Genomic DNA, 27,837 nt, shown 5'->3' on the forward strand with positions numbered 1-27,837 from the left:
CCCACAATCACATCTCCAACATACAACCTGTCGAAATTCATCGCCAAAATCCTTCAACAATACAACGTTGCTGACAGTTTCACTTTCGCCAACTTTATCAACCAGACCACCATTCCACCCGATCACATACTTGTTCCTTCGATGTCGTATCCCTTTTCACCAACATTCCTAATCAATTAGTCAGGCGCAGCATCATATTCCGTTGGACGGAAATCAAACAGGCAACAAACATTAATCTGGATTTGTTCCTTGAAATGGTGGAACTTTGCATGGACAGTAGTTATTTCCGCTTTAGAGATAAATATTATCAGCAAACGTTTGGCACCGCCATTGGTAGCCCATTATCATTATTTTTGACCGGCTACACCACCGCAGATCTGCTAGAAACTGTCGTCAAGAATTCTGATCTCAACATACCCATTGTTAAAAAGTATGTTGATGATTTATTCCTCGTTTTGCCGAGAAAAGAAGTACAAAATGTTCTGGACACCTTCAATCAATACAACGCACACCTTCAGTTAACCGTTGAAAAGGAGATTGATGGATCGTTACCCTTCCTGGACACTCTAGTGATTCGAAAAGACAATCAGTCACTAAAGACCAGCTGGTATTCCAAACCCATTTCTTCAGGCCGAATACTAAACTACCTGTCTTTCCGCCCGATGAACATGAAGCTAAACGTGGCAGCCTACTTCATCAAACGTGTGACCAAACGTGTGATCAAATGCTATCAACGAACACCACATTAGCACAACAGAGGCAGAAAATCTTCCAAACACTACGGCTGAACAACAACCCATTATCATTGATAAATAGAATCATCAATCGGATCAACAACGACAACCCACACACTCCAACCGCAGCACCATCGCCAAGATCAACGCAAACACGACCTACGCCATCCCCACCCGCATATGTGTCTACACCACCACCGTCACCAACACATCTACCACCGCCTCTATCACCGCCTCTACCACCACCTTCACCGCCACCACTACGTCCACCGCCACCACCATTTCCGCCTACGCAATCATCGCCGAATCAAATATCACCCGATAGCCCTGAACCACAACAGAAGAATGATTTTATTTACATATCATTGCCAATAAACTACCCAATAATCGGGCCGAAACGTCGGGCAATGCGAATATAAACCCGTTTGAATATATCAGACTGAAAAAGCCAAAATATATCAAGTAATATTGCTATATAATATATGTTGTGCTGTAGGATCTGTCAACGTAAACACCGTCGTGTATCTTCTTATTTTTACTTGGATACAGGAAGAAAATAAACAGCAGCTTTTTTGTTTAAAGTTGACAAAGTTGGAATCATAATTCGGCGTCAAATGGTAAATAAATGCATTTTTTTTTTTCAAAATAGTCAATGTTTCAAAAATGAGCCAAAAGTAGGTTCTTCTAAAACTTTTTTACATACTTTACATACTTTATCGATCGACTCAGCTCGACGAATTGATGTGATATCTGTGTGCATGTGTGTGCGCAAACTTAGGCACTTATCCTTAAACGATTTGCTCGCAACAAGTTGCATTCGATGCGGAATCCTGTTCCATTGTTTCGTATTGAAAATTGACCCGATCGGACTATGGGTTTCGGAGCTATGACCAAAATATATTTTTTTACAAGAAAAAATCTCACTCACATTTTAGGCACTTACTCTTAGCTGATTTGCTGGCAACAAATTACATTCAACGCAAAATCTAGTCCCATTGTATTGAAAATTGGACAGATCGGACTATGGGTTTCGAAGTTATGGCCAAAATTAATTTTTGACATAAGAAACACGTACAAAATTCTCACTCATTTTCAGGCACTTACCCTCAGCCGATATGCTCCTAACAAGTAGCATTCGACGCAGAATCGTGTTCCCTTGTTTCCCATTGAAAATTGGTCGGATCGGAATATGGGCCCAGAAGTTGTGGCCAAAATACTTTTTTTTCATACCCAAAGTGGGTAGAAATTACTCACTCGAAAGAAACGAGAAAGTCACCATCACCTTTTCATAAATTATACAAGGATCGCTATTTTACCAAATCTGTCAAAAATGGTCTTTCTGATGTGCCGAAAATATATGCAAAATTTAATCCCAATTAAATACGATCATGTTAAAAATTTGATGTTACACCAGGAAAAAATATTTAAATTTCAACGACATGTAAACAGGCCCAGTCGTAAAAACACAGTGTTTGAATTTGTTATTTAATTGAAATTTCCATCGAAATCAATGCACATATTAAGAGCATTGAAAAAGATATAAAATTACACGAATCATTATTTATTTTTCAATTGATGTATAAATACATCAATATGCATTTAATTCTCCATCAATTAAACTTTAACTTTACACGATCGTGTAAATTCCAACCCGTTTACTTTTGTTGTGAAAACAATATGGAAGCAGAAGTCGTTATCGCATTGAGATCGCGAGTGTCTGAATTGTGTCTCGAAAACGGCTTATTTGTGAACAAATGTAATGTAAGCAACGCAGTAGCTACGTGAATGGTAAGAATAGTTTTGTTGAATATTATTTAATTTCTGACAAATATAATTTAATATTTATTTTGCAGCCTATTCGTTTGACCTTGCGGCTCTGAATTTCGATTTATGACCATTCTGCGGATGGGTTTTGAATAATTAGATATTCCTGCCTGAGTTTGTCGGGTCACTCAAAATCATATTGAACCAATTAATATATTTGATATAATTGTAAATATTTATGTTTTCATTGAAGCGTAGTAGTGAAAAATGAAACTTCATTCAATTTTAAGATTAATTGTATTTGGGAGTGGGCAGTGGGAGCGAACGTTGTCGTCCGTTGGATTTTACATTCATTTAATTTTAAATGCGCCCTTCAAGCCAAACGTGTAAAATTCAACGATTTCAATTGAATTTTAAAGTGATGTAAATTTAACGTCAACCTTAATTTTAGATGTATTTCGATGCTCCAAATATGTGCATCAAAATAAACGTAAATTTACACAAAAATTCAAACTGTGCAGTGTCATTCTGCGTGGAATCCTTCAAGACAAAAGAGTTATCTCCCATATTAACCCTATCATAATGAATGAGTGGAAGACATATGGGTTTATTTATCATTTCTGGAAAAAGGTTCCCATCAGCATCTGAGAAGGATTCTCATCAGAATCCGAGAGGAATTGTCATCAGAGCCCGAGAAGAATTCACATTGGAATCTCTAAAGAATTTGTGCGATTCAACATTGCACATATGAATCCCTCTTCATATTAACATGGCTTGCACACGCGACTCATCTATATATTAGTGAGCATCCATAAATTACGTAACGCTAAGAGGGGGAGGGTGCTTGCCCGAAGTATGACAATCCATTCAAAAAAATAAATAACGCATTCAAAAAGTGCGATACAGGGGGAGGGGGAAATGGCTCATTTTTGCGTTACGTAATTAATGAATCTTCCCTTACAATAATCAACACACGCCAACGCCAGAGAATTCATTTGGAATAATCGGAAAATTCAAACCGGTGTTCAGAAGAATTCACACCAGAATCTCAGAAGAATTCCCACTGGTTTCCTTTCGGAATCGTTGACTGATGTCCTTAGGAATCTTTGGGGGTACCTTCCATAATTCTTGGAGGATTGCTTCAGAATCCCTCGTTGATCTGCTTTGGAATCCTTCGGAGATTTTCTATGGAATTTCTCGACGATTTGTTTCAGAATCCCTGAAAGATTTGATTCGGAGTGTCTCGATGCTTTGCCCCGGAATCCATCAATGATTTGCTTCGGAATCCTCCTACGATTTATTCCGCAATCCCTCGACGATTTACTCCGGAATCCCTCGATGAATTGCTTCGGAACCATTCGATGATTTGTTTTGGAATCGTTCGATGATTTGATTTGGAACCCCGCAACGATTTGCTGGAGGGTCCTTTTGGGAATCTCTGGAGAATTCTTTTCGAAATTTCTGGAGGATTAATTCGGAGTCCTTCGAATCCGATTTGCTTCGGAATCACTCGACGAATTGCTTGAAATTTTTTCGGTCGGTGGTGGTGGCGGTCGTGGAAGCAGCAGCACATCATTTTCATCCGTGTCCCATCTTCGGCGGATCTGGCAATCGACGGCGTTCGTTGAGCCTAATCATCGGATGGCGGTCGCGCAGCCCAGTGGCTGCTGATAAGGCACATAAGTGACAATTAATCGGTTCTTTCCAGGACCATCATTATATTTGGGAGGAAGGTTAAGTTGAAATAATTTTCCTAAAGTGCAACCGTTAGGAACTGGAAAATTCTTCGGTGAAATTTTCTAGCGTAATTCGGAGTTGTATGATTTTAGGGATTGAGAATGTTGATATTAGACGAACTTTCTTCATAGAACAAAGCATAATTGTTTGGCATCGGTAGCGGAATCATAGCATTAGTGCCGGTCCGGTCCTGTCATCGGAAGATTGCTACAGCAATTTATTCACTAATGTGGCGTTTTCAACGATTTGGATGTTGTCGGCACAACATGAAATTTTCCCGCGAGACTAATTTTGTATTTTTCCTGTTGATTGAAAAAGAAATCGGTTCCGAGATGAACTTTAACGAACGCTAACGTCGGTAGTTGAATCTCAAGCAAGTATCGGAAGGAGACCATGCAAACAATTCTCGCGTGATTTTTGAAAGCGTCGTAAGTCCAAAAGAGAGGCTCTCTTTGTTTACTTTCTCTTTCGATTATTACAAAGCCATACTAACATTTACATTGGATTTTCCAGCACCGATCTGAAGAAAATAGCTTTGTCTAGTGTGCTGAGGTGAAAATATTGCAACAAATTTTAAACTAGCCTAGATATTAGCAAAAGAGAGCGTAATGAAAGAGAGTCTCTCATTTGGACTTACGACGTTTTCAAAAATCTCGCGAGAATTGATTCGCATTATGACTGAAAAAAATTATATGGCGTCAGTATTGATGTTTTGAAGTAAACTTCGTCTAAGGGGAAGACTCAGATACAGGGTTTTAAACGGAAATTTCCAAATTCGAGACTGTCACAAAAATTAGGATAGATTTCAAACGCTGATAGCGTCTTATTTTCGACATTTGCTTATCAATCGATTCGGAAACCCTTCAGCAATTCGCCAATTCTATTGATACTATTGATTATCATTAATGCTTAATTTTTTTCCAACAAAAATATGATTTTGAAAAAGTATCACCGGCGCGTGCTTACTCGCAATCTACATGCTGGAACATTTACAGTTACATCAAACAACTGAAAACCGAAATACGCCACTCCAAAATTACGAGGTGACAATGTTAGAAAGAGACAAAAGATATGAAAAATAACACGGTGTGTAGTGCCTCCCCGAGTCACCTTGATGGGAAGATCCTTTAATTACGTAACGCAAAAATTGGGCATTTTCAACCCCCCCTCCCCCCTATGTCACACTTTTTGTATGAAGCATCTAAAAATTATGTATGGGTCGTCACACTTCGCCCAACCCCCCCTCCCCCCTCTAGGCGTTACGTAATTTGTGGACGCTCCCAAGAGCCACTTTCATTGATGGTAGCCGATCGTTAGTACTTCATATCAAATATCATAGCATATCGAAGAATATTGTGGCCAAATTTCATAAAATTTGGTCAACAAAACGGCCCCCCCACTCCCACCGAAAATAATAGAACAAAACCTGCCGAAGCCGTCATTCCTCCTACATCATACAAGAAAATTTAAACTGAGCGCTGCTAATGTTAATGACGACGAGCGCGCGACCCACACCATCGCTGGGAATAAAATTTCCGGTAGGAGCTCCGCCGATGCCGAAGGTGGTACCACGGTCTGCTCTCCGCGACATCACAAACGAAATGGCTCGCGCGCGCGTAAGAGCTGCTTTCTTGTAATCAATTAAGTTAAACCTGTAGCCACGCCCCTTATGGGGGTGTGTGACGGTTACACAATATTTGCAGTCATACCGGACAACAAAGAGGCGGGACTAATGAGCCATCTTTATTGATTATAAGAAAACTGCTCCCCCGCGCGCGCGTGGCATTTCAGCACCTAAAAACTCATGGATGAGTTGAATCATCGTATGTTTTCTGTATGTATGTAGAATCACGAGCGCGCGTCAAACGGAGAAGCTGCAAAAATGTTTTCGCATGGATGACTATCTACCAAAATGATAAGTCTTTCTCTGAATCGTGCTCTCGTGATTCTACAACCGACGGAAAACAATCTGCCATCTCCAAGCAATTAAGTTCTACTTTGATCAAAATTCATCTCACCTCAAGTTGTGACAGAAGAGCTACTTTCATTGATGGTAGCCAATCGTTAGTAGGAGAAATTACGGCTTTGGCAGGTTTTGTTCTATTATTGTCAGGGGGTTTTCTGTAACTAATTATGCTCAAATTTGGCCTAAACATAAACGAAATCATGTAAGATTTCAAACGGTAATGGCGACTTTATCTTTCGACGGATTTTCGAGATTTTGTTATTTATAGATTCGGAAACTTTCCACCAATTTGCTAATTGTATTAAAACTATTCATTATCAACGGCAAACTTTTGAAAATGTTATTTCTTTCCAAACCGGGTGAAAAATTCAAAAATAATCAATCCCGTTCATAAATCCCCAACACGGACATCAGATTGCAGTAAGGTAAGGGCCTTTTGATCCACTGCTTCGTTTTTCCTGTGTATAAAAAGCCCAGTGTTTTGCGTGCGCGCGTCATTTTCATTCTGGATTTCATGGAAAGCGGACCAAGGCATCCATAAGCGGTCCTAGCGACAACGGCTGTGGTGGTGCGGATGAAAATTTTTCGTTCGATGGTGGTGGCGGTCGTGGCAACAGCAGTACATCTTTTCATCCGTTTTACAAGCAGCATTTTTGGATCTGGCAATTAACGGCGTGCGTAGAGCCGAATCATCAGATGGCTGTCGCGCAGTCCAGTAGTTGTAGTTGAGGCACATAATTGGGAATGAATCGGATCTTTTCAGAACCACCATTATGTTTGGGAGGAAGGTTAAGTTGAAATAATTTGTCTATAGTGCAACCGCTAGGAACTAGAAAAATTTTCAGTGGAATATTCTAGCGTGATTCTGAGCTCAATTATATGATGTTTGTCTAGCACTTAACTACTCTTCTTGCTGTGGATTTAATTTTGAACAATGATTCAGTGATTGATAAGTGACTGAGAAAGTTGATATAAGACGAACTTTTTCCATAGAACAAAGCATAAGTGTTTAGTATCGGTAGCGGAATCATAGCATTAGTGCCGATCCGAGCGCGCGTCAGAAGGAGAAGCTGCAAATATGTATTCGCATAGATGGAAATAAAACCTTAAACAAGTAGCAGGCTACCTACAAGAATTATAATCTTGATGGGAAATTTCACTTGACTGTTACTGCTATCCATGCGAATAATTATTGGCAGCGTCTTTTTATAACGCGCGCTTGTGATTCTGCTACCGATGATGGAAAACAATCTGCCATCCCCAAGCATTAAGTTTTACTTTGATCAAAATTCATCTTGCTTAAGTTGTGACTTAAGAGCTACTTTCTCTGATGGTAGCCAATCATTAGTTCTTCAGACAAGAAAATTTAATCTGAGCGCGAACGACCGCATGAACCACACCATCGATGAGAATGAAATTTCCGGTAGCAGCTCCGCCGAAGCCGATGGTGGGACTACGATCTGCTTTTTGCGACATCTCGAACGAAATGGCTCGCGCGCGCGAAAGAACTGCTTTCTTGTAATCAATAAAGTTAAACCTGTAGTCACGCCCCTTTAGTAAGTGTGTGACGGGTACACAATATTTGCAGTCATACCGGACAACAAAGGGGCCGGACTAATGGGCCATCTTTATTGATTATAAGAAATCTGCTTTCCCCCGCGCGCGTGGCATTTCATTTAAAATACCGCGGAGAGCGGTCCCAGCATCGGTAGAGGTGTCGCAAATTAATCGATTACTTCGATTAATCGATTATTTGTTGTGATAATCGATAACTTTTAAATCGATTACTTCCCAACGATTAATCGATTCAATAATCGACAAGAATCGAGAGTAATCGATTAATCGGGATTTTACGACAACTATTAAATTTCGATTACTTCAATCAATCGATTCATCGTTATGATAATCGATTAATTTTGATTCGATTACTACTCAACGATGAATCGATTCAATAATCGTCAAGAATCGAGAGTAATCGATTAGTTACTAATCGATTAATCGAGATTTTACGACATCTCTAAGCATCGGCGGAGTTGCTGAGCAAATTTTATTCCAAATACATATGGGATATTGGAAAAATCGGTTCGTCTCAAGGCTTCCATTCTATACAAAGGAAGATTGAGGCGAGGCGAACTATTTTCAAAGTGCAAATTAACCGCTTGGAGACGCCATAAAGTTGCCTGGCGTCCGTAGCAGAATCACGAGCGCGCGTCGGAGGGAGATGCTACAAATATGCATTCGCATGGATGGCTTCAGTGGCAGTCAAGTTTAATTCTTTCAAGATTCTTATTTGGTTTTGTTATTCTAGCCTATGGCGTGGGTCGTGTGGTCGTTAGTGATCCGAAATAACCATTATTGGGAATTAATCGATTCTTCTCATGGACACCATTTTAAACATAGGAAGATTGAGGCGAGACGAATTTGTTCAAAGTACGACGTCGTAGCAGAATAACGAGCGCGTATTGTAGAGAGCTGCTGCAAACATGTATTCTTGCACTGGCACTAGATTCTTCATTTCACCAAACTGTTTTACGTAGTTTACGTCGGGCGGTCGTGTCTTGTACACAACCCTTATGATTTTTTTTATATTAGATATAGGGTAAAAGTTCCGATAGCCGTGGGTGCTCCTATAGTTGCGGTACTGTAGTTTTTAGCGAATCTACATATTAAACGTAGCAACCCATATTGTTGAGCAATTAGGTGAACTGCCATTATACGAAACAAACTACAACAGCTCAGGAATACACTCGAAATCGGTAAATAAACCTCATTTTTGACTGGACTTTGCACCAATAGTTGCGGTAGTGTTCCTATAGTTGTGAGGGGTCCGCGATGTTAGGCATAAGTACGTTAGGCATAAGGACGTTAGGCATAAGTACGTTAGGCATAATGGACGTTAGGCATAACGGACGATAGGCATAATGTACGTTAGGCATAATGGACGTTTGGTATAATTCTGCCTTCTTTATGTCATAGGCTGTTCTTTAGGTCATTTTATGCCTAACGTCCATTATGCCTGACGTACATTATGCCTATTGTCCGTTATGCCTAACTCCATTATGCCTAACGTCCATTATGCCTAACGTACTTATGCCTAACGTCTTTATGCCTAACATACTTATGCCTAACGGGGTATACCCAGTTGTGAGTCCCGTAAGAAAACAATGGGATTCGCAACTATAGAAACACGAAATTAAAACTACCACAACTATTGGAACATTGTACCAATAATTGGAGGTTTGATTTTAGACAACAATGATAGACATCCTTGCGATCGGAACATATTTCTCATAGAATTAAGTTGATGAGCTTTTGGATACACTAACAAGGAAAATGAAATGCACTATCGTTTAGATATGAGTAATACAATAGTGATGGCGCGTGCTTATTACCTCTAGTATTGGGTCTTTTACCCTAGACAGAATATTTATGAAATATGTAAAAATATCCACTGCCTACCGGTCAGAACCTAACGGCGATCCGTCATATATTGTCCCTAGAGTGTGTGGGACAAAACCGACTGTTACTACACATAGGGAACATCCGTAAATTACGGCATGCTTAGAGGGGGGAAGCCCCAAGTATGAAGATTCATACAAAATTTCCGGATGCTTCATACAAAAAGTGTTGCAGGGCGGGGGTGGGAGTTGATAACTACCAAATTTTGCGTTACGTAATTAAAGGATCTTCCCTTAGACGCAAGACGCAATAGCCATACACGCGAACTCTCTTCTACTCAGTAACTGTTTAATTGCACTCTCTTTTATCTCCAAGGAAATTTTACTCTATTTCCATCAAAATCAGACTAGGGGAAGAGGCCCCAAAACGCCCCCCCGATGCAAAACGCCTTTTGTGGTTTCCCTCATATTTACCGTCATTAATATGTCCGTAGCAAAACTAGATCTAAAATTATGTAGGATAGGCGAAGAAAGTTTCAAAATAGTGCTTTAGAAGGTCGGAAAAACCGAAAATTTCCACATTTTGAAGAAACATCTAAAATTTTGGCGAGGCAAAACGCCCTAGTGGCAATAACCTACAAAGTACTTGCGTCTCCACGGACTATCCATACTAGAATGCTGATTCGCCGACGCGTGGTACTTTGTTCCCTAGGAGCTGCCAGCTAAAAGGCGTTTTGCCTCATGAGTTTTCCGCCAACAAAATATCACCACTTTTTTGAAATGTGAATATTATCAATATGATTGAGATTTTTGACAATTTTTGAATGGCATCAACTAGCTATCTTGTTTAACTGATGTATATTGTAAAAATACCCATGAATAGCGTTACAAATAAGACAATAGAGCAGTGTTTGCTTAGTTAGGGCATATTGCCTTCCCTTCCCCTACTGAAAACTATGAATAGTCCCGCTTTTGACGGGAAATGAGTAAAATTTCCGTGGGAAAGAATGAAATGGCAATACAATTTTACTCAGTCACTAAGTAGATGAAAGTTAGAGTGTACCTACCAATTTGAGTCGTTGTAGCAATCATAGGCTGGTGAATAAACACACTTCGATACCGTGGGCTAAAACAGAAGTCACGTGCTTGAGAATGGGATTATGGATGAGTGTAATTGATCCAATTGGGTTTTTAGGGGTGTTGACTTGATGACATATTAAATCTATTATCAAAATTGAGACTAAATCCAAAATTTAATGAATTTTGGTGCACGAGAACTATTTTAAATCAAATTCTAAAAAACTAAAAATAATTTCATGTATTGAACCCTCCCTAACTCTATTTTACTATGGGACGAACTTACAAACTTTTGAAATGAAGATTCAAGCATCTAATTTAGAGCCTACGAGTGTGGTTAAAAAATGTTGTAGTTCAGTAAAAGGTGTTCTATCGAATGAATAAAAAAAATCAACATGCTCTTCAAAATTAAAAAAAGCCTTCCCGTATTTATTACAGTACTACTAAGATACCTTAATGAGGTGGTAAGGGGCCTTTCACAAATTACGTAACGCTGTATGGGGAGGGAGGGGGATGAATGGGGCTATATCGCCTTCTAGGCACCGGGGCTAGTTACGTCAATGCAAACTATATAAATATATAGTTTTAAATAAATAGGATTTCAGTCACATACAAATGTTGATAATTTCAAATAATTGCCAACGTTTCGATCCGGGAGTTTGGATCTTCATCAGGGCTCGAGATTGATCAACCTATCTATTGAAGTGTTAGTCACATGGACGATGAAGGTGGGTTGGTCCGTCGTCTGACCAACACTTAAATAGACGGTTTGATTAATCTCGAGCCCTGATGAAGATACAAAGGTTAATAGACGGTTTGATTAATCTCGAGCCCTGATGAAGATACAAAGGTTAATTTAGATATTATAACTTTAAAGAGTGGGAACAAGATTTCTTGATAAAATTTGATACCGTTTATGTTCAATATGTATGTTCTATCATGGCTGGCAATTCCTATTGTAATAACTCAGCCATAGTATATCATCATTATTATTGTGCTGCAGTAAACTTTAATATTTCTCCCTGGCATATTCTGCATTCTGCCACACGTGCAGACAACCCATCTGCAAAAACGTTTCACCTAAAATGGAACTTTAGAGTCACGGCACAGTACAGTGGAACGTTTTTGTCTATGTGCAGGGTACGCTTAAGCATATGCAAGGAGAAAAGGCTTCATCTCCAACACGGTACTGCATGATAAATGCTTGTTCGGATATGTTTGTTGATAGTGTTCTGTTTGTTTAGCAAGATAACGAGAATTTTATATGGTTGCTCACTTGACTGCAGTTTCACGTCGCTGTGGGAAAAAGCAAAAGTTTCGTGAAAGTTTGTGAGTACCGAAGCTATTATTTAACTTTCTGTGACATGACTGCAGTGACTAAATCCACGCTAACTCGGGCAGACATTTCGAATAATGTCGTTGTGCTTTCAGAAAAATATGACATTTGTAGCTATCATCATTACTTTGCAATATGGTTTAGCCAATCAAACTTCACCTAAAATGGTTTGAGATGAGTATTCATTGAAGTCCCAACATGTATGCTATGGTTATTTCACGGAATTCCAAAATTCCATTATAAAATTTTTTTCCATCGTTTATTTATATTTAAAATTTATTTCGTTATTTGGTTTTCTTCATAATAAATAAAAAACAAACACTTGATATACTTCATCCATGCTTGTCACAGTTTTATATAATAAAGTTCTTTCCGTCAGGTTATCGTTAGGAATATTCTGATTTTCAATTTTCTCCAAAACTAACGTGCTGCTATTTATCAAAAACGCAAGCCTCTATTCGACAACCACCCACCCAAATATTATCCAAAACAAATTTGTGTGATCGTTTCGCTATACTAATGGAAGTTGTGAAATAAATATGTTAGCTAACATAGTGTGATTGTTATCCGTTCATCTAATGGGTGAAAATAGGAAAATCATTTAGAAAACTTCTTCGTTGGGCAGAAGTTGAACATCACGCCTGCCTAATTCGGTGAAACATAGCAAAGTGATTTTTCACGCAAGTTCATTGCGTTTATCAGTTGAAAAACTGCAGGTGCAATGTTACTAAAATGTGGTTGTGTATCTTTTCTAAGGCAGCGGTGATAAATATTTCCCTACAAAACAATGTATTACAGCTGAATTATTGATTTATTTATGTGATGAGCCAACATTTCATCATATGCCAACATTGCCTCCCGTGACCCATTTGTTTCTTAGTCAGTTAGTACTTGATTAATTAATCTTCTTACCTTTAGTATTTCCATTTTATGCTAAACATTGAATGATGTGTTATTTACAATACTTTTCGTGTAACAGATTAATGCGTGCGTAATAAGCCTATATTGTTTTCAATTCATTTTCAATATCGTAGGAAAAAAATGATCGAAAAATTGTAAAACTGATCCAACAAGTGAATTAAACTTCTACCTCATACTTGACCATATCGCACATATCTTTTACAACTGTAATTAAAGAATTCTACTTTTCACCTCCGTTACCGGAAACAACGCTTTTCTACTGAAATTAAACTATCGGTGCGCTCGGTATCAACGCATCATATCACGAAAAGGTCGAAATTAGCATCACATTTTCTCATAGAACTCCCCAGAAGGCGTGTTGATTATAAATATAACAGATTGATGAGTAGAAGTTACCAGTCAATGAACAGTTTTCATTCAGACAGCATCTCTAATCATAATTTATTGCACGAAAAAAATGTTGAAACTCGCCGTTGCACTTCTGAGTGTAACAATTGCTGTTACTCAAACCAAGGTGACGGACCGTAATGCAGTGCGGAAAACCCAGTGAGACCATCATCTAAACGTTCCTCGCTTATTTTATTTCCCACAGGCTTTTACGCTGCAGCAACGCCAACAGGGCGATATGTACGCGATCGAGTGTGTTGCCGAAACCGGAGTCAATCCAGCCTCAGTGGCGCAGCTGAGAGTGGGAGACTTCACGGCCAACGATAAACGATCCAAGTGCTTCATCCGGTGCTTCTTCGAAAAGGAGGGATTCATGGATAAGAAAGGTAACCTACACATGGAGAAAATCGTTGACGCCCTGTCAGGTGACTTCAGCCGGGAAAAGGTCGAAACCGTGCTCACGAGTTGCTCAGCTAAGGGTAAAAATGCGTGTGAAACGGCCTTCCGGATGTACGAATGCTTCTACAAGCATCGCGAAGGTTTATGAACGTGGCAATAAACGGTAATCTGCATCTCCTCATGTCGTAGTTATAAAAACGCTCGTGATAATATTTGTCGAAATACAGCTTTATTAGCGGTTTACCACAGTAGGTAATCAAATGGAAATAGTTCTTTTGATCACACTAATTAATGAGAACTCCCATGTAACACACACGCCAATAAAAATTCCACAAGCCGCACTGGGTCAGTGCATGTTTATGTTGTTAACTGGGTTTACCGAGCCATTCAACAAACGTTAACATGCGGTCCGAGTCAGGCTCATTTAAATACTTCTAATGTGTTATTGCTTTGCGAACATTATGCACTTTTTCCCAGCGTCACGCAACATAACTATGGAAGAAAAAACTGTACAAGAGAATGTCCTGAAATGCACTGGTATAGCAAAATGACAAAATGAATACAATATTATTTTTAGAACAATTCAATTGATGGTCTCCTACTAACATTAATAATTATTTATATTTTTGTAGCGTTCGTAGTTTTGTGATTTTTTTGAATAGGGGAAAATACGGCTTTGGCAGGTTTTGTTCTATTATTGGCAGGGGGGTTTTTGTCGACCGAATTTTATGAAATTTGGCCACAATATTCTTTGATATGCAAAGAATATTTAGGCCAAACTTGAGCATAATCAGTCATAAAAAACCCCCCTGACAATAATAGAACAAAACCTGCCAAAGCCGTCATTCCCCCTATCTGATTTAAAATATTTTAGCATCTTTTGCAAAGATTTACTCATCTGAGCTGTGAAATACCAGTATTGGAAATGTAAACTAAATGACATATAACTGTATGAAAGTAAATAGAAGAAGATTATTTGTAATCTCTTCAATGACTCTACATTCCAACTGGAACTTGACCTGCTTTTTAACTTAGTATTCTATTAGTATTTCCTCAGTTATCAATTGAAAACTTTTCTATGCCCGCCATTGCATGAGTATGTATCTTGTGTGGGTGGGTGTCGAGAATGTTTCCCATCCGGAGGCTTCCTAGACCGGACCGAGAATCGAACTCGCCATCCTCGGATTGACAATCCCACACTGGAGACCCTGGAGTACCAAGTACGTTGGGCTTAATGAAACATTTTAATTGCCTCGGCTTCCAAATGTCCTCTATTTTTCAATGCTTCCAATGCTTGAGTTCCATTCTAACAGCACACAAATACACCGCAAAATGATTCGAGACCTATAAGTTGTCAAGATGAACCAAGTCTTACCAGCATATCAGTTTGTTCGTTGCCTTCAATGCCATAATGACCGGAAACCCCATACAGGATAACTTTGTGGTCTATAATACTCTCCATTTCTGTTGAAATCACATACAAAATTAAATTTCAAAAATGTATTCTATGGCTTCGCGTGGTCGAGGCCATGGAAAATGATTATGGTATTGCAAAATTATCGAAATCGATATAAATTATATTTCTTCTTCTTCTTCTTATTGGCATTACATCCCCACACTGGGACAAAGCTGCCTCGCAGCTTAGTGTTCATTAAGCACTTTCACAGTTATTAACTGCAAAGTTTCTAAGCCAAGTTACCATTTTGCATTCGTATATCATGAGGCTAGCACGATGATACTTTTATGCCCAGTGAAGTCGAGACAATTTCCAACCCGAAAATTGCCTAGACCGTCACCGGGAATCGAACCCAGCCACCCTCAGCATGATTTTGCTTTGTAGCCGCGCGTCTTAGCGCATGGCTAAGGAGGGCCCCAAATTATATTTAGGTTTACCATTAAAACGTATTTGGGATGGGTATCATCATCATTGTTAGATGATTCTCCTTTTGCTGTAGTTAGGAAAGAACATTGAAACAGTTTAAAGGGTGCATATTCGCTCATCCTCCCCTATATCATGGAATTTAGAGGCACGAAAGGCTTTGAAAAATATGAATGTGAGGTGAGTCCTTAATAATAAAGTTCTATTTATAGTATTGCATTCAATGTTCCTCGGAGCTTTTTCCAATTTAGAATAAATTGGGGCTTTGTAGCCGTGAACATGCAAGAAGGTGTGACCTTTTGACGTGTTGCCTAGTAATGTGTTTTGGAATTATTACTCCGGGTAAGAACAGATTTATAGTGCGAAATCGTGTCTAGCATCTAATCATACATGAACCGTAATATAAAACAACTCAGAAAACAGTTTAAGTTGGTAAAATAAGACTGATTAATGATTTTTAAAATTAGTTTTTCTTTATGATAATAACAGTGGGTGGTGGGCGAAAATGAAAGAAGAAGTCGAGTTACTCGACATCTAAGTGTGGAGCATCGTGAGCGCAACATATTTGTGTTTGCGGCTTGGCCTGCCGGAAAAGGGTAAAGATCCACATGATGTACACTGTTTCAAAGATAAGCTGTCTACTAGCTCCACGGAATCAATTTAATTAGATAAAAACCGAGTAGTGATGCTGCTTTTCTCGCATTTAGTTAAGACACCAACCTTATGTGGGGCTCATATGGTTCGATGTACCATTTTCTTCATAAATTTTAAACGCAGCGGTTGATCGTTATCAAATTCAATAGTGATCAACAAGGCTTTGTCCCCTATCGAATAAAACTTGTTGCGAGGAAATCGGTTAAAGATTTCTATGTGAAAAGTTGTCTAATGTTTTTCTTAGCTTTTGTGCACACACATGCACACGGACAGACAGACATGTGCTCAGTTCGTCGAGCTGAGTCGATTGGTATATAACACTATGGGTCTCCGATGCTTCTATAAAAAAAATTGTGTTCGGATTGAAATGATACCCTTTTGGTACAACTTCGTTGTACGAGAAAGGCAAAAACCAATACCATGGGGCTAGAGGTGTGCGCCGGTCCAAAAATCGTCGGCGGCGGCGTTTGTCAGAATTTTGGCCGCCGGCGTGGCAATTTTTTATTACAATCATCCGGAGTTTTCGTGGAAATTTTTTCAGGGTTTTCGCGGAAAAGTGTTCGGAAACCATATAGGAAATTTAATAGAATTTGAATGTTTTTTTTTTCAATTGCTACACGGAGAAAAATGTGTTAGAATCAACCATATGAATTCTGCAACAATAAAAATATTTATTGTTGATACAACCAAAAATAGGGTTGAATCAACCATACGGTCCATACGCGATAGTTCACTGGTTTGTTTCTTGCATTATAACAACAGACAAGGCACAGTCTAGTTGATTCAACTTTCGTATATATTTGTTTTAACCATGCTTCCCAGGTATCACTGTCAAATAATCAGGGATCGTTATGCTCACTCATTCTCACAAGCAGATGATGCTCACTCACGCAGATTTCCACCGAAAAAACATTTAGCAGGAAAGAAAAAAAAGGCCTGATGGGAGAACTGTTTGTCCCTCACTGTTCGATCCGCGAAAAGTTTATTTGCTAATTTTCTCACTTCTTTTATCTTTTTTGTGCCTTTACCATTGCAGACAAGGGTAGCCTTTATGGAACAAATACCTATCTCATCAAGCAGTCAACGTACATGTATGGCTAAATTAAGGGCAACCCAGTGCTATTTTTTTTGGTGTTCTAGGTTCTAATCCCATTGCGGCTTTAATTTTTTCATAAGCGCACACTGTAATTATTGTGAAAAGCGAATGAGGCGTAAGAATGATGAAATGATAACAAAAATTTCATCAAGTAGGCACATTTTCGTTTATTTTTTAAGCCTGCTTTAAAGAAAAAAGAGCGAGTGAATTGTTTCTCGCCACAGACAGCAAAAAAAGATTCTCCTCCGACCCAAAAATCGCTTGTTTTTGACTCACCGAAACAACAATATTCATGGTTGTTTTTACTTACGAAATTTCTGCGAAACTACTTTATCGAACATATGATGACATCATATTTTGTGGGCTTCGTGGCCGTGCGGTAGGCGATGTCAATCTTCTAGACACATGTTTTATGGAGTGTGGGTTCGATTCCCACCTCGGTAAAAAGGAAACTTTTCGTGGTCGAAAAATTCTTCGCTGGTCCACTGGGTGTTATGTGTCCGAAAACGGTTTTCCTGTCGTTTTTTTTATCAACAAAAGAGGAAAAAGTGCCTACACGCGAATCAAGTTCTCTTCATGGAGAGAGAGAGTCATCTACCGTATATCATAACTCATAAGAACGAAATATTTATTGTTCAAGTCATACGATGTAGGATTGGAAAAAAAGCAGTTTGTTTGAATAAAGCAGTGAATCAGTGTTGAAACAACAAGTTTGAAGATTGAAACAACAATGTCCTCGTTGTTCGAAGCAACAAAGAAACAGTTGTTTCAATCGTACAGTATTCTTCCGCGTGATATATAATTTCCACTAAACCTTTTTAGAATTTAAACACTCAATTTTTATTTATTACGAAAAGTTGTTTTATTTTTCGGAATTTTGAATTCTTTGATTTTCTACGGGACATTCTTTGTTTTGCTCTTCGAAAATTCTTCAGAAAATTACAAACAAAAATTGAAAAGGATCGTTTGGCCGAAAATCATTCAACGGAAAGACATTTCGTGCGAAACAATCATACATGGTGAACGGTTTGACCAAAAATTTCATTTGGTCAAAGCGACAATCGGCCGAAAAAAAACGTTGTCTCTAACTGGTTGTTGGCCGAAATTGTCGTTTGACCGAATGAGTCAACAGGCCGAAAGGGTCATTTGGCCGAATGGATCATACGACTAAATGGCCTAAATGGCCAAATGACCTTTTCGGCCAAAGGACCTTTTCGGCAAACGGTATTTTCGGTCAAATGACTAAACCAGTGATCCCCAAAGTGCGGCCCTCGAAGCCTTTTCCTGCGGCCCGCGAAGAATTTCAGAAATTACCCACATGTGGCCCGTTGATAAGCATTATATGACACGAAACGCTTTTCATCATTCTCAGCTTTTTGTTATACTCAGGGAATCTGTCAAGTTCACATCATTACGATGTATAAGCATCATCATGATTAATTAAATTCATCACTTCATTAATGTTACGTATGCCAACAGCAAACAACTTCGCCCCGGGCTATGATAGGGGAACTGTACCGGTTTTGGCCATGTTCCTAATTTGGCCAATTTTGCGAATAACTCCAAAAATGAAGCAATTCGCAAGGGTTTTATTAGTTCCAACAAGAGATATATCCCTCACGCTTCAACGCTGCTTTGAACTGATAGATTATTTTGGAAAAATATGTATTTTTCAGGGTTGGCCAAATTAGGCACTAAGTTGGCTAAAACCGGTGCACTTCCCCTAATAGCAACTTCGTCCATTTTTTCGCTGATTCAAACGAACTAAATGTTGAACTTGTTGTAAAACTATATACTGTTGACAACCATATACTGCTCTGAAATGAGAAAACTTTCAATACAAGTTAGGGTTTGGCAAAATTTAAATTTGAAACAGAAAGTTGCCATTCACCTATCAACACGACACCCGAATGGTGATAATGGCATAGTTTACGTTTTAATTATTGTTTCAAAATGTCCAAGGTAGCTCACGATTTCTCAAAACAACCCTCGAACGATGGTAACTGAAATATTTAACAATGTCAAGAATTTTCGCATGCTCCGATTAGTTAATGAATAAAAGGTTTCTGTAATATTCAATTAATCAGACACGGTAAATAGAGAATTCAGATTTATTCGATTTCTATTCAAAACTACTGGCAAGTTCACCGGCTTTGAAAACATTGTTGTCGTTATTTGACACAAGTTATGATTAATAGTGTCTCGAAATCTAAATTTTTATCTGTTCTATGACACAGAATTGGGAGATTTCAATATTTTGACTGCACAAATCTATATACATAAAAACAATTTTTTGGGAAACGACTGTGGGGTTTAATCATAAATCATTAATTAACGGCTACGCAGTCTCATATGATTAAAACGAGTTTTTATTCGTCCGACGTTTCGACACGAGATTAGTGTCTTCTTCAGGGGAAGAATGATTTGTTCGTTTTTTGTCTTATGTTTGTGTCTACCAACATACAGTTAAAGTTAGACAAAACATAAGACAAAAAACGAACAAATCATTCTTTCCCTGAAGAAGACACTAATCCCGTGTCGAAACGTCGGACGAATAAAAACTCGTTTTAATCATATGAGACTGCGTAGCCGTTAATTAATGATTTATGATACATAAAAACGAATTTCTGTCTGTCTGCACCTTATAGACTCCGAAACTATTGAACCAATCGGCGTGAAAATTTGTATGCTGAGATTTTTTGGGGCCCGGGGAGGGTTCTTAAGATGGTTCGAGATCCCTCCCCCTTTTGGAAAGGGGGCTCCCATACAAATAAAGTTTCAATTTCTTCATAACTCGGGAATGAATCAGAGAATAAATCAATTTTAGGCGAAACGAAGTTCGTCGGGACTGCTAGTAGGAAATAAAATTATCAGTTTCTTTATTCCATGCATTTTCGCGCATAAGTTTTGCTTATTCAAAGTCCACGAACCGATAGAATGAGGTTAAAGAATAGTTACTGTTGTGCGTAGTGAACAAAAATCCATTAACAAAAATTAATAGTCTTAGAATCGGACGACATATGATCATTTGGCAAAAAGATTAATATATGCTCTGCAAACTGTGCTGAAAACATATTGTTGCAAAAAGATTTTTCTCGTGTCAAGTCCATTACCACAAAATTATCTGTTAGTATCAAATAAAAACCAGCTACGATGATAAAACCCATAGAATAAAATGTTCTTACAAGTATGTTATTTAAAGAAGATTCATCGCAACAAATTTTATTGAAATGTGAAATAGATATAAAATATCATTTTCATTGGGCTGTAAAATTCTATATGAAACGAAGAACAAATCATACAAATGTACTGCGGCCCGCTTTTACAGTTCAAAATTACTATGTGGCCCTAGGTAGTAAACATGCTGGGGACCACTGGACTAAACGATATTTTCGGTCGTATATCCATTTCGTTAAATGACATTTTCGGCCAGATGAGTCTAATGATTTATTTGGTTAAAATTCTTTCGGCCAAATGGCCCTTTCTATCGTTTGGTCGAAATTCATTCGGAGAAAAACCATTTTTTCGAATGTCGCTTGGCCGACTAACACCGTAAGCCGAATTCCATTTGGCAGAATTATGTAAACGTTTGTCCGAAACGGTTGTTGGGTCGAAAATGGTTTGACCGAAAATGTAATTTGGCCAACAAAGTTGTTTGACCTGGCAACCCTATAGACTGAAACTGCCATTTGGTCGAAATAATCGTTTGGCCGAAAATGACGTTTTGCCGAATAGATCATTTAGCCGAATTGACCTTTCTGCAAAACACTCCGACACTTTAGGCAAGATGTTCATTTCGGCCAAATGGTTCTTTCTATCAAACGACCATTTCGGCCAATTGAGCTATTCGGTCAACGGATTCTTTCAGCCAAAGGAACTGTTCGGCTGAACGACATTTTCGTCACTATGCACCTTTCGATCAAACGACATTTTCGGCTAGATAAGTTTAAGCTAGATGGGTTTTGGCTAAATGGTTTGTTCGGTCAAATGCCACATTAGGCCAAACAACATTGGGTTTTTGGCCAAATGTCTTTCTGTCAACAACCCTTCTTCTCTAACTATATTTCAACGAGAAATTCTTTGGATTTCAACGGAAATCTTGAAACACGGAGAAAACAGTTAAAATAACAAGTGAACCTTTAAAATTTTCACTCGGAGTTCTCCTTAGTTTTTCCAAGGAAATCATTGGTATTTGCACGAAAATTTCAGTGGAGTTTCAACGTGATGAGTTAGATATATCAGATTTCTTCGAATTTCAGTCGGCGTGGAAAATCATAGTCCAGCGGCGTGATCAATTTTTAATTGCAAAATTGTCGGCGGCGGCGAGGCGCGGCTGCGCACACCTCTACATGGGGCACTGAAATCCGAACACCTCAGCCCTTCATCCTTCTTGCTATCAACTACTCTAATATATAATTACTATCCAACTAACAAATTTGGTATATGTTCTGCTTGACGCGCGGCTCTCTATTTTTTTTCTAATATGACACATTATCAAACAATTAATTATGCAAAAATGCTTTTGAAATTATTACCGTGTGGGACCGAAATCCGTAGGCAATGAAATCCTTCCACTTTATGATTTATAATTAAATTCAAAGAGATTAGAAATGATTGATTTGTAAAAATGTTACCTTAATATGTGTACCGTGGGGGACCGAAGTACGTACAGCACCAAAATCCGTCCATTTCATGAGATGTCAATAAATTATGGGGGATTCAAAGTAATAAATTTACAAATAATTTATCTTATCCTGTTCGTATACTTGACGGAATCCAAATTTCAAAGTACTCGCGTTTTCAAGGCGATACCACGAAGTAATAAAAATGACAGTTGAGCGTTACTTCCGTGTTGAGTGGTGTGCCCTTGAAAACGTGAGTACTTTGACATTTGGATTCCGTGAGGAGTGTCCTTAAGCCATCGAGATGGAAAAAAGGCTTTGAAATTAAAACAACATAAATCAAAAACAAATAGCCACCCACCAAATACTATTTTTATGCGTGTAGTGTAGAACATAATTGCATCAAAATTACATGCGGTTTAATTGTAAATCACGAATCATGAAATAAGATAAGGGGAATACAAATCAAAAACATCGCTTGTCAAGGTTCATAGTTAACTATTTACAGTGGTAGTTTAGTCAATTAGTCTAAAACAATTTATATATTTTGTTAAAAACTAGCTGTACGGGTTTTGATTATTTGATTCGAAATCCGCCCACGGTGCATGGATTTCGGTTCGAGAGGTGTTGCTTTAATTTATTATTTTATCATATTTTTTGTAATTTGTAATATGTAAATGCGCTTTTCCACATACTGAGGTGCTTAAGTGCATGGATTTCGATGTCCCACGGTATATGTTTGGTGCAGTTTTTCTGCTTCATAAGTAGGCCTTAAACTATAAATAGCAAAAATCAAAAACATAACGTAGCCTCGCGAACACCATAAATCAAGATCAATTTAGTACATGCTTTCATTTTGCTGGTCTAAAAATGTGTATTTCAAAATGAGCCAGTAATATTGATGATTTACCCTAATACAAACATCAAGGAAGGCTTCTAAAGGTACTTCTGAGAAAATTACAGTGTCATTTAAGATTTCCATTGTTACGTAATTAAGATATCTAGTCATTAGTCATTAAATAGATCATTAGATTCCACTAACCAAAATCCGTACACTGCGAACGGATTTCGATTCAAGAGGAGTTCATTATATTCCTATTTTGGAAAAGATTGGCCCCATAACAAATAGTTGAATAATGTCTCCCAGTCTGAAGCAGAACATATGTTACAAACATGTTAGCTGTATTAGAATTGTATTTTATAGTGGATTTTTACGCGAATGATGTGCTTAGGTGTACGAATTACAGTGCCAACGGTATTTAATGAAATCCTCTTGAATCGTAATTCGTACACCTATTTATTGACTTGATATCTTAATTGCGCCACAATAAAAATTTAACACGGTTCATTTCAACAAGTACCTTTAAAAATCATTATTCATGTGGGTTTTAGGGTGATCACATATTATTTACTATATCTGATCAGTTTGCAACATACATTTTAAGAACAGAGAAGTGAAATCGTGTACTAAATTGAATTTGAAATATGGTGTTTGTGGACTAATTGTATTGTTTTTTTTTCATTATTTTTGGCATTTAGAGATTAGGGCCTACTCGCGTCATTGTTCGAAGAACAACACCAGTGAAGAAAGGATTATTCGTTTTTTGTTTATTGTTTATTGTTTATTGTTTATTGTTTATTGTTTATTGTTTATTGTTTATTGTTTATTGTTTATTGTTTATTGTTTATTGTTTATTGTTTATTGTTTATTGTTTATTGTTTATTGTTTATTGTTTATTGTTTATTGTTTATTGTTTATTGTTTATTGTTTATTGTTTATTGTTTATTGTTTATTGTTTATTGTTTATTGTTTATTGTTTATTGTTTATTGTTTATTGTTTATTGTTTATTGTTTATTGTTTATTGTTTATTGTTTATTGTTTATTGTTTATTGTTTATTGTTTATTGTTTATTGTTTATTGTTTATTGTTTATTGTTTATTGTTTATTGTTTATTGTTTATTGTTTATTGTTTATTGTTTATTGTTTATTGTTTATTGTTTATTGTTTATTGTTTATTGTTTATTGTTTATTGTTTATTGTTTATTGTTTATTGTTTATTGTTTATTGTTTATTGTTTATTGTTTATTGTTTATTGTTTATTGTTTATTGTTTATTGTTTTATTGTTTATTGTTTATTGTTTATTGTTTATTGTTTATTGTTTATTGTTTATTGTTTATTGTTTATTGTTTATTGTTTATTGTTTATTGTTTATTGTTTATTGTTTATTGTTTATTGTTTATTGTTTATTGTTTATTGTTTATTGTTTATTGTTTATTGTTTATTGTTTATTGTTTATTGTTTATTGTTTATTGTTTATTGTTTATTGTTTATTGTTTATTGTTTATTGTTTATTGTTGTTTATTGTTTATTGTTTATTGTTTATTGTTTATTGTTTATTGTTTATTGTTTATTGTTTATTGTTTATTGTTTATTGTTTATTGTTTATTGTTTATTGTTTATTGTTTATTGTTTATTGTTTATTGTTTATTGTTCTGCAAGCCAGCCTGAAAAATAGCAACGAATAATCAGCGAGAGGATACGGACCGGAACAATCGGCGAAGATCAGAGCGACGAAATGGAACTAGCGATTGGAAACTCGGTTCGTGGAACTGGCCAAGAGGAGGAGGCTGACAAACGAAAATGGCCTACGATTAACTGATTTAGCTGCCTTCACGAATATGACCATTTGCAGCACCTACTTCCAACACAGCCTTCCGTATCGGTACACCTGGAGATTGCCACTGCAGACAGAAACACAAATCGACCACGTTCTGATTGATGGACGGCACTTCTCCGACATCATCGTAGCGCTAACATCGACTCTAACCACTATCTGGTGATGGTTAAGCTGCGCCCAAAACTCTCCGTCATCAACAATGTTCGCTACCGTCAGCCGCTGTGATACGACCTAAAGCGACTGAAGAAACCTGATTTCGCCCCTGCATGCCGGAAGGTAGTGAGCTTGATGGGGCCCCCCTTGCGGACTGCTGAGGGTATTTGGGACGAAGTCGACGGAACGATTGGTAAGACGAAGAGTGCAGACAGATTCTGGAGGAGAAGGACGCAGTGTGGGTGGTCGCACTGCAGTAAGGGAACCGATAGAACGTGGAACGCTATAGATGACAGCAAACCCGCTTTTTCAGGAGAAGAAACTCCGCCTGGAAGAAGTGGAGGGCGAGGAGATGGAACAGCTGTTCCGTTCTCAAGGAACACGCAAGTTTTATCAGCAACTCAAATGATCCCACAAAGGCTTCGTGCTTCGAGCCGAGATGTGCAGGGATAAGGATGGGAGCATCTTGACGGATGAACGTATGGTATGGTGAAAAGAGGAAGCAGAACTACGAAGAACATTTAAATGGCGCTGAAAGTACAGGCAGTGAAAGTCAAGGTAGCGGAGAAGATGACTAAGTCAGTTCAGCGGACGATGGGGGCCAACTACCCACTTTGAGGGAAGTTAAGGACGTCATCCAACAGCTGATGACCAATAAAGTAGCAGGTACAGATGGTATCGGAACTAAGCTAATCAAGATGGGCCCAGATAAGCTGGCCACTTGCTTGCACAAACTGATAGTCAGAATCTAGGAAACTACCGAAGGAGTGCAAGGAAGGGGTAATATGGCCCATCTACAAGAAAGGCGACAAGCTGGTGTGTGAGAACTTTCGAGCGATCGCCATCCTTAATGCCGCCTACAAAGTGATATCCCAGATCATCTTCTGTCGTCTGTCACCAATAGTAAATGAGTTCGATATCAAGATATCAAGCCGGCTTCGTTGACGGCCGCTCGACGACGGACTAGATCTTTACTATATTACGAAAATGTCGTGAATAACAGGTCCCATGCACTATCTGTTCGTTGATTTCAAGGCGGCATACGACAGTATAGAACGTGTAGAGCTATTCCCTGGGAAGCTTACCAGACTGATCAAAGCAACGGTGGATGGTGTGCAAAACTGTGTGAAGATTTCGGGCGAACACTCCAGTTTGTTCGAATCGCGCCGGGGACTAAGACAAGGTGATGGACTTTCGTGCCTGTTGTTCAACATTGCGCTAGAAGGTGTCATGCGGAGAGCCGGGTGTAACAGCCGGGGTACTATTTTCAACAGATCCAGTGAGTTTATTTGTTTCGCGGATGACATGGACATTGTAGGCTGAACATTTGCAAAGGTGGCAGAACTGTACACCCGCCTGATCCGTGAAGCAACAAAACTTGGACTGGTGGTGAATGCGTCAAAGACAAAGTACATGCTTGTGGGTGGAACCGAGCGCTACAGGGCCCGCATGGGAAGCAGTGTTATGATAGACGGGGATACCTTGGAGGTCGTCCACCTTGGATCCTTGCTAACGGCTGATAATAATGGTAGTCGTGAAATGCGAATGCGCATCGTGGAAATCGGACCTACTACGGGCTCCAGAGAAACTGTGGTCAAAAATATTCACACCCGCACCAACACTCATCGAACCGGTAGTTCTCTACGGATAGGAAACTTGGACAATGCTTGAGGAGGACTTGCAAGCACTCGGAGTATTCGAGAGACTGGTGGTTTGGACCATCTTTGGTGGTGTGCAAAAAGACGGAGTGTGGCGGCGAAGAATGAACTAAGAGCTCACCCAGCTCTACGGCGAACCCAGTATCCAGAAGGTAGCTAAAGCCGGAAGGGTACGTATCTAGCCAATAGCAGTCTGACGTGTATTATAAGATTACCCATATCTAATTTTTTTCAAATTCATAGTTTTTTTCTCGCAAAAGTGATCAGAATCGGATATTTGCGACCATAAGCAGCTGGATTTGGTTTTTATGCCTTCTGATAAGCCCAGAAAAAGACGTTGACGTTGAATAATGCATTGATTTTTCAAAATCTAAAAACTGTCTGGTTCTGATGCCAGTTATCGCCGAGCTTCCGAGCCAAGCGCACGTTCATTTTTTCGTTACGCTCGTCTACGGGAGTCGTCCACTTTTCCATTTTGCATTTTTCGGTCGTTCAGTTTACGAATACCACATCGTGATATTTGCGGACGTCTCCTCGGTGAGACGCTTACGTGTTCGCAATGCAACGACGCGAAAATACTTTCCGCATAGACTATGCGAAAGTACCAAGAAAACCGTCCTACGAGGAACTACACTATTTCGTCAGTCAAGTTCTTGGCATGAAACGCGAGGAAGTAATACGTCTGCAATGCATTAGATTCCTTAGTTGTGCATTCGCGAAAGCAAGCAACCTCGCAGTGGCCGAACGCATTGTTCGCGAGCACGATGGTCAGCATGAGATGGAAGTAGACAAAAAAATGTATCCCTTGCGTCTATGGATGGAAGACGGAGGCACCGACGTGAAAATACATGACCTGTCGGAAGATGTCCAAGACGAATCCATTACCGACTTCATGAAGAAGTACGGAGACATCATATCGATCCGAGAGCTTTTCTGGGACTCCAAATACCACTTTGGTACCATTTCGACCGGAGTGCGCGTGGTTCGCATGGTCGTCAAAAATACATCCCTACTACAATCACAATAGATTCAGAGACCACGTACATCTCTTATAATGGGCAGTTACAGACCTGTAGACACTGTAATGAGCTAGTCCATAATGGTATTACGTGCATCCAGAACAAAAAGTTGTTACTTCAAAAAATGCAAGCGGACATGGGGTCGTATGTCAACGTAGTGAAACAAGCCACTGCCTCAAAAGCGGTGATGGAAAAAGTAAATGATAAACCACGCGCCACGCAGACGAAGCCCGCTGCCGATCAACAGTCCCACCGACAAAGGACAACTACCGCTCCATCTCTATCAACGTCCAACGATCTGATGCCACCACCAGCACCCTCCTCGCTGACCGTCCAGACGACACACACCGACTCCGA

At 38.7% G+C, this 27,837-nt stretch overlaps 1 protein-coding gene across 1 annotated transcript; it reads left to right on the plus strand.

Annotated features, from left to right (window-relative positions):
* Window positions 1-13,343: 13,343 nt before the first annotated feature.
* Window positions 13,344-14,126, plus strand: LOC134226358 (general odorant-binding protein 56a-like). Its single transcript, XM_062707091.1, has 2 exons — window positions 13,344-13,447; window positions 13,526-14,126. Exons 1-2 carry the CDS (start codon window positions 13,391-13,393, stop codon window positions 13,865-13,867), a joined length of 399 nt encoding a protein of 132 aa, XP_062563075.1. The 5' UTR covers window positions 13,344-13,390; the 3' UTR covers window positions 13,868-14,126.
* Window positions 14,127-27,837: the final 13,711 nt, after the last annotated feature.

The sequence above is a fragment of the Armigeres subalbatus genome, chromosome 3 (assembly GCF_024139115.2).
Source record: "Armigeres subalbatus isolate Guangzhou_Male chromosome 3, GZ_Asu_2, whole genome shotgun sequence".
Lineage (NCBI taxonomy): Eukaryota > Metazoa > Arthropoda > Insecta > Diptera > Culicidae > Armigeres > Armigeres subalbatus.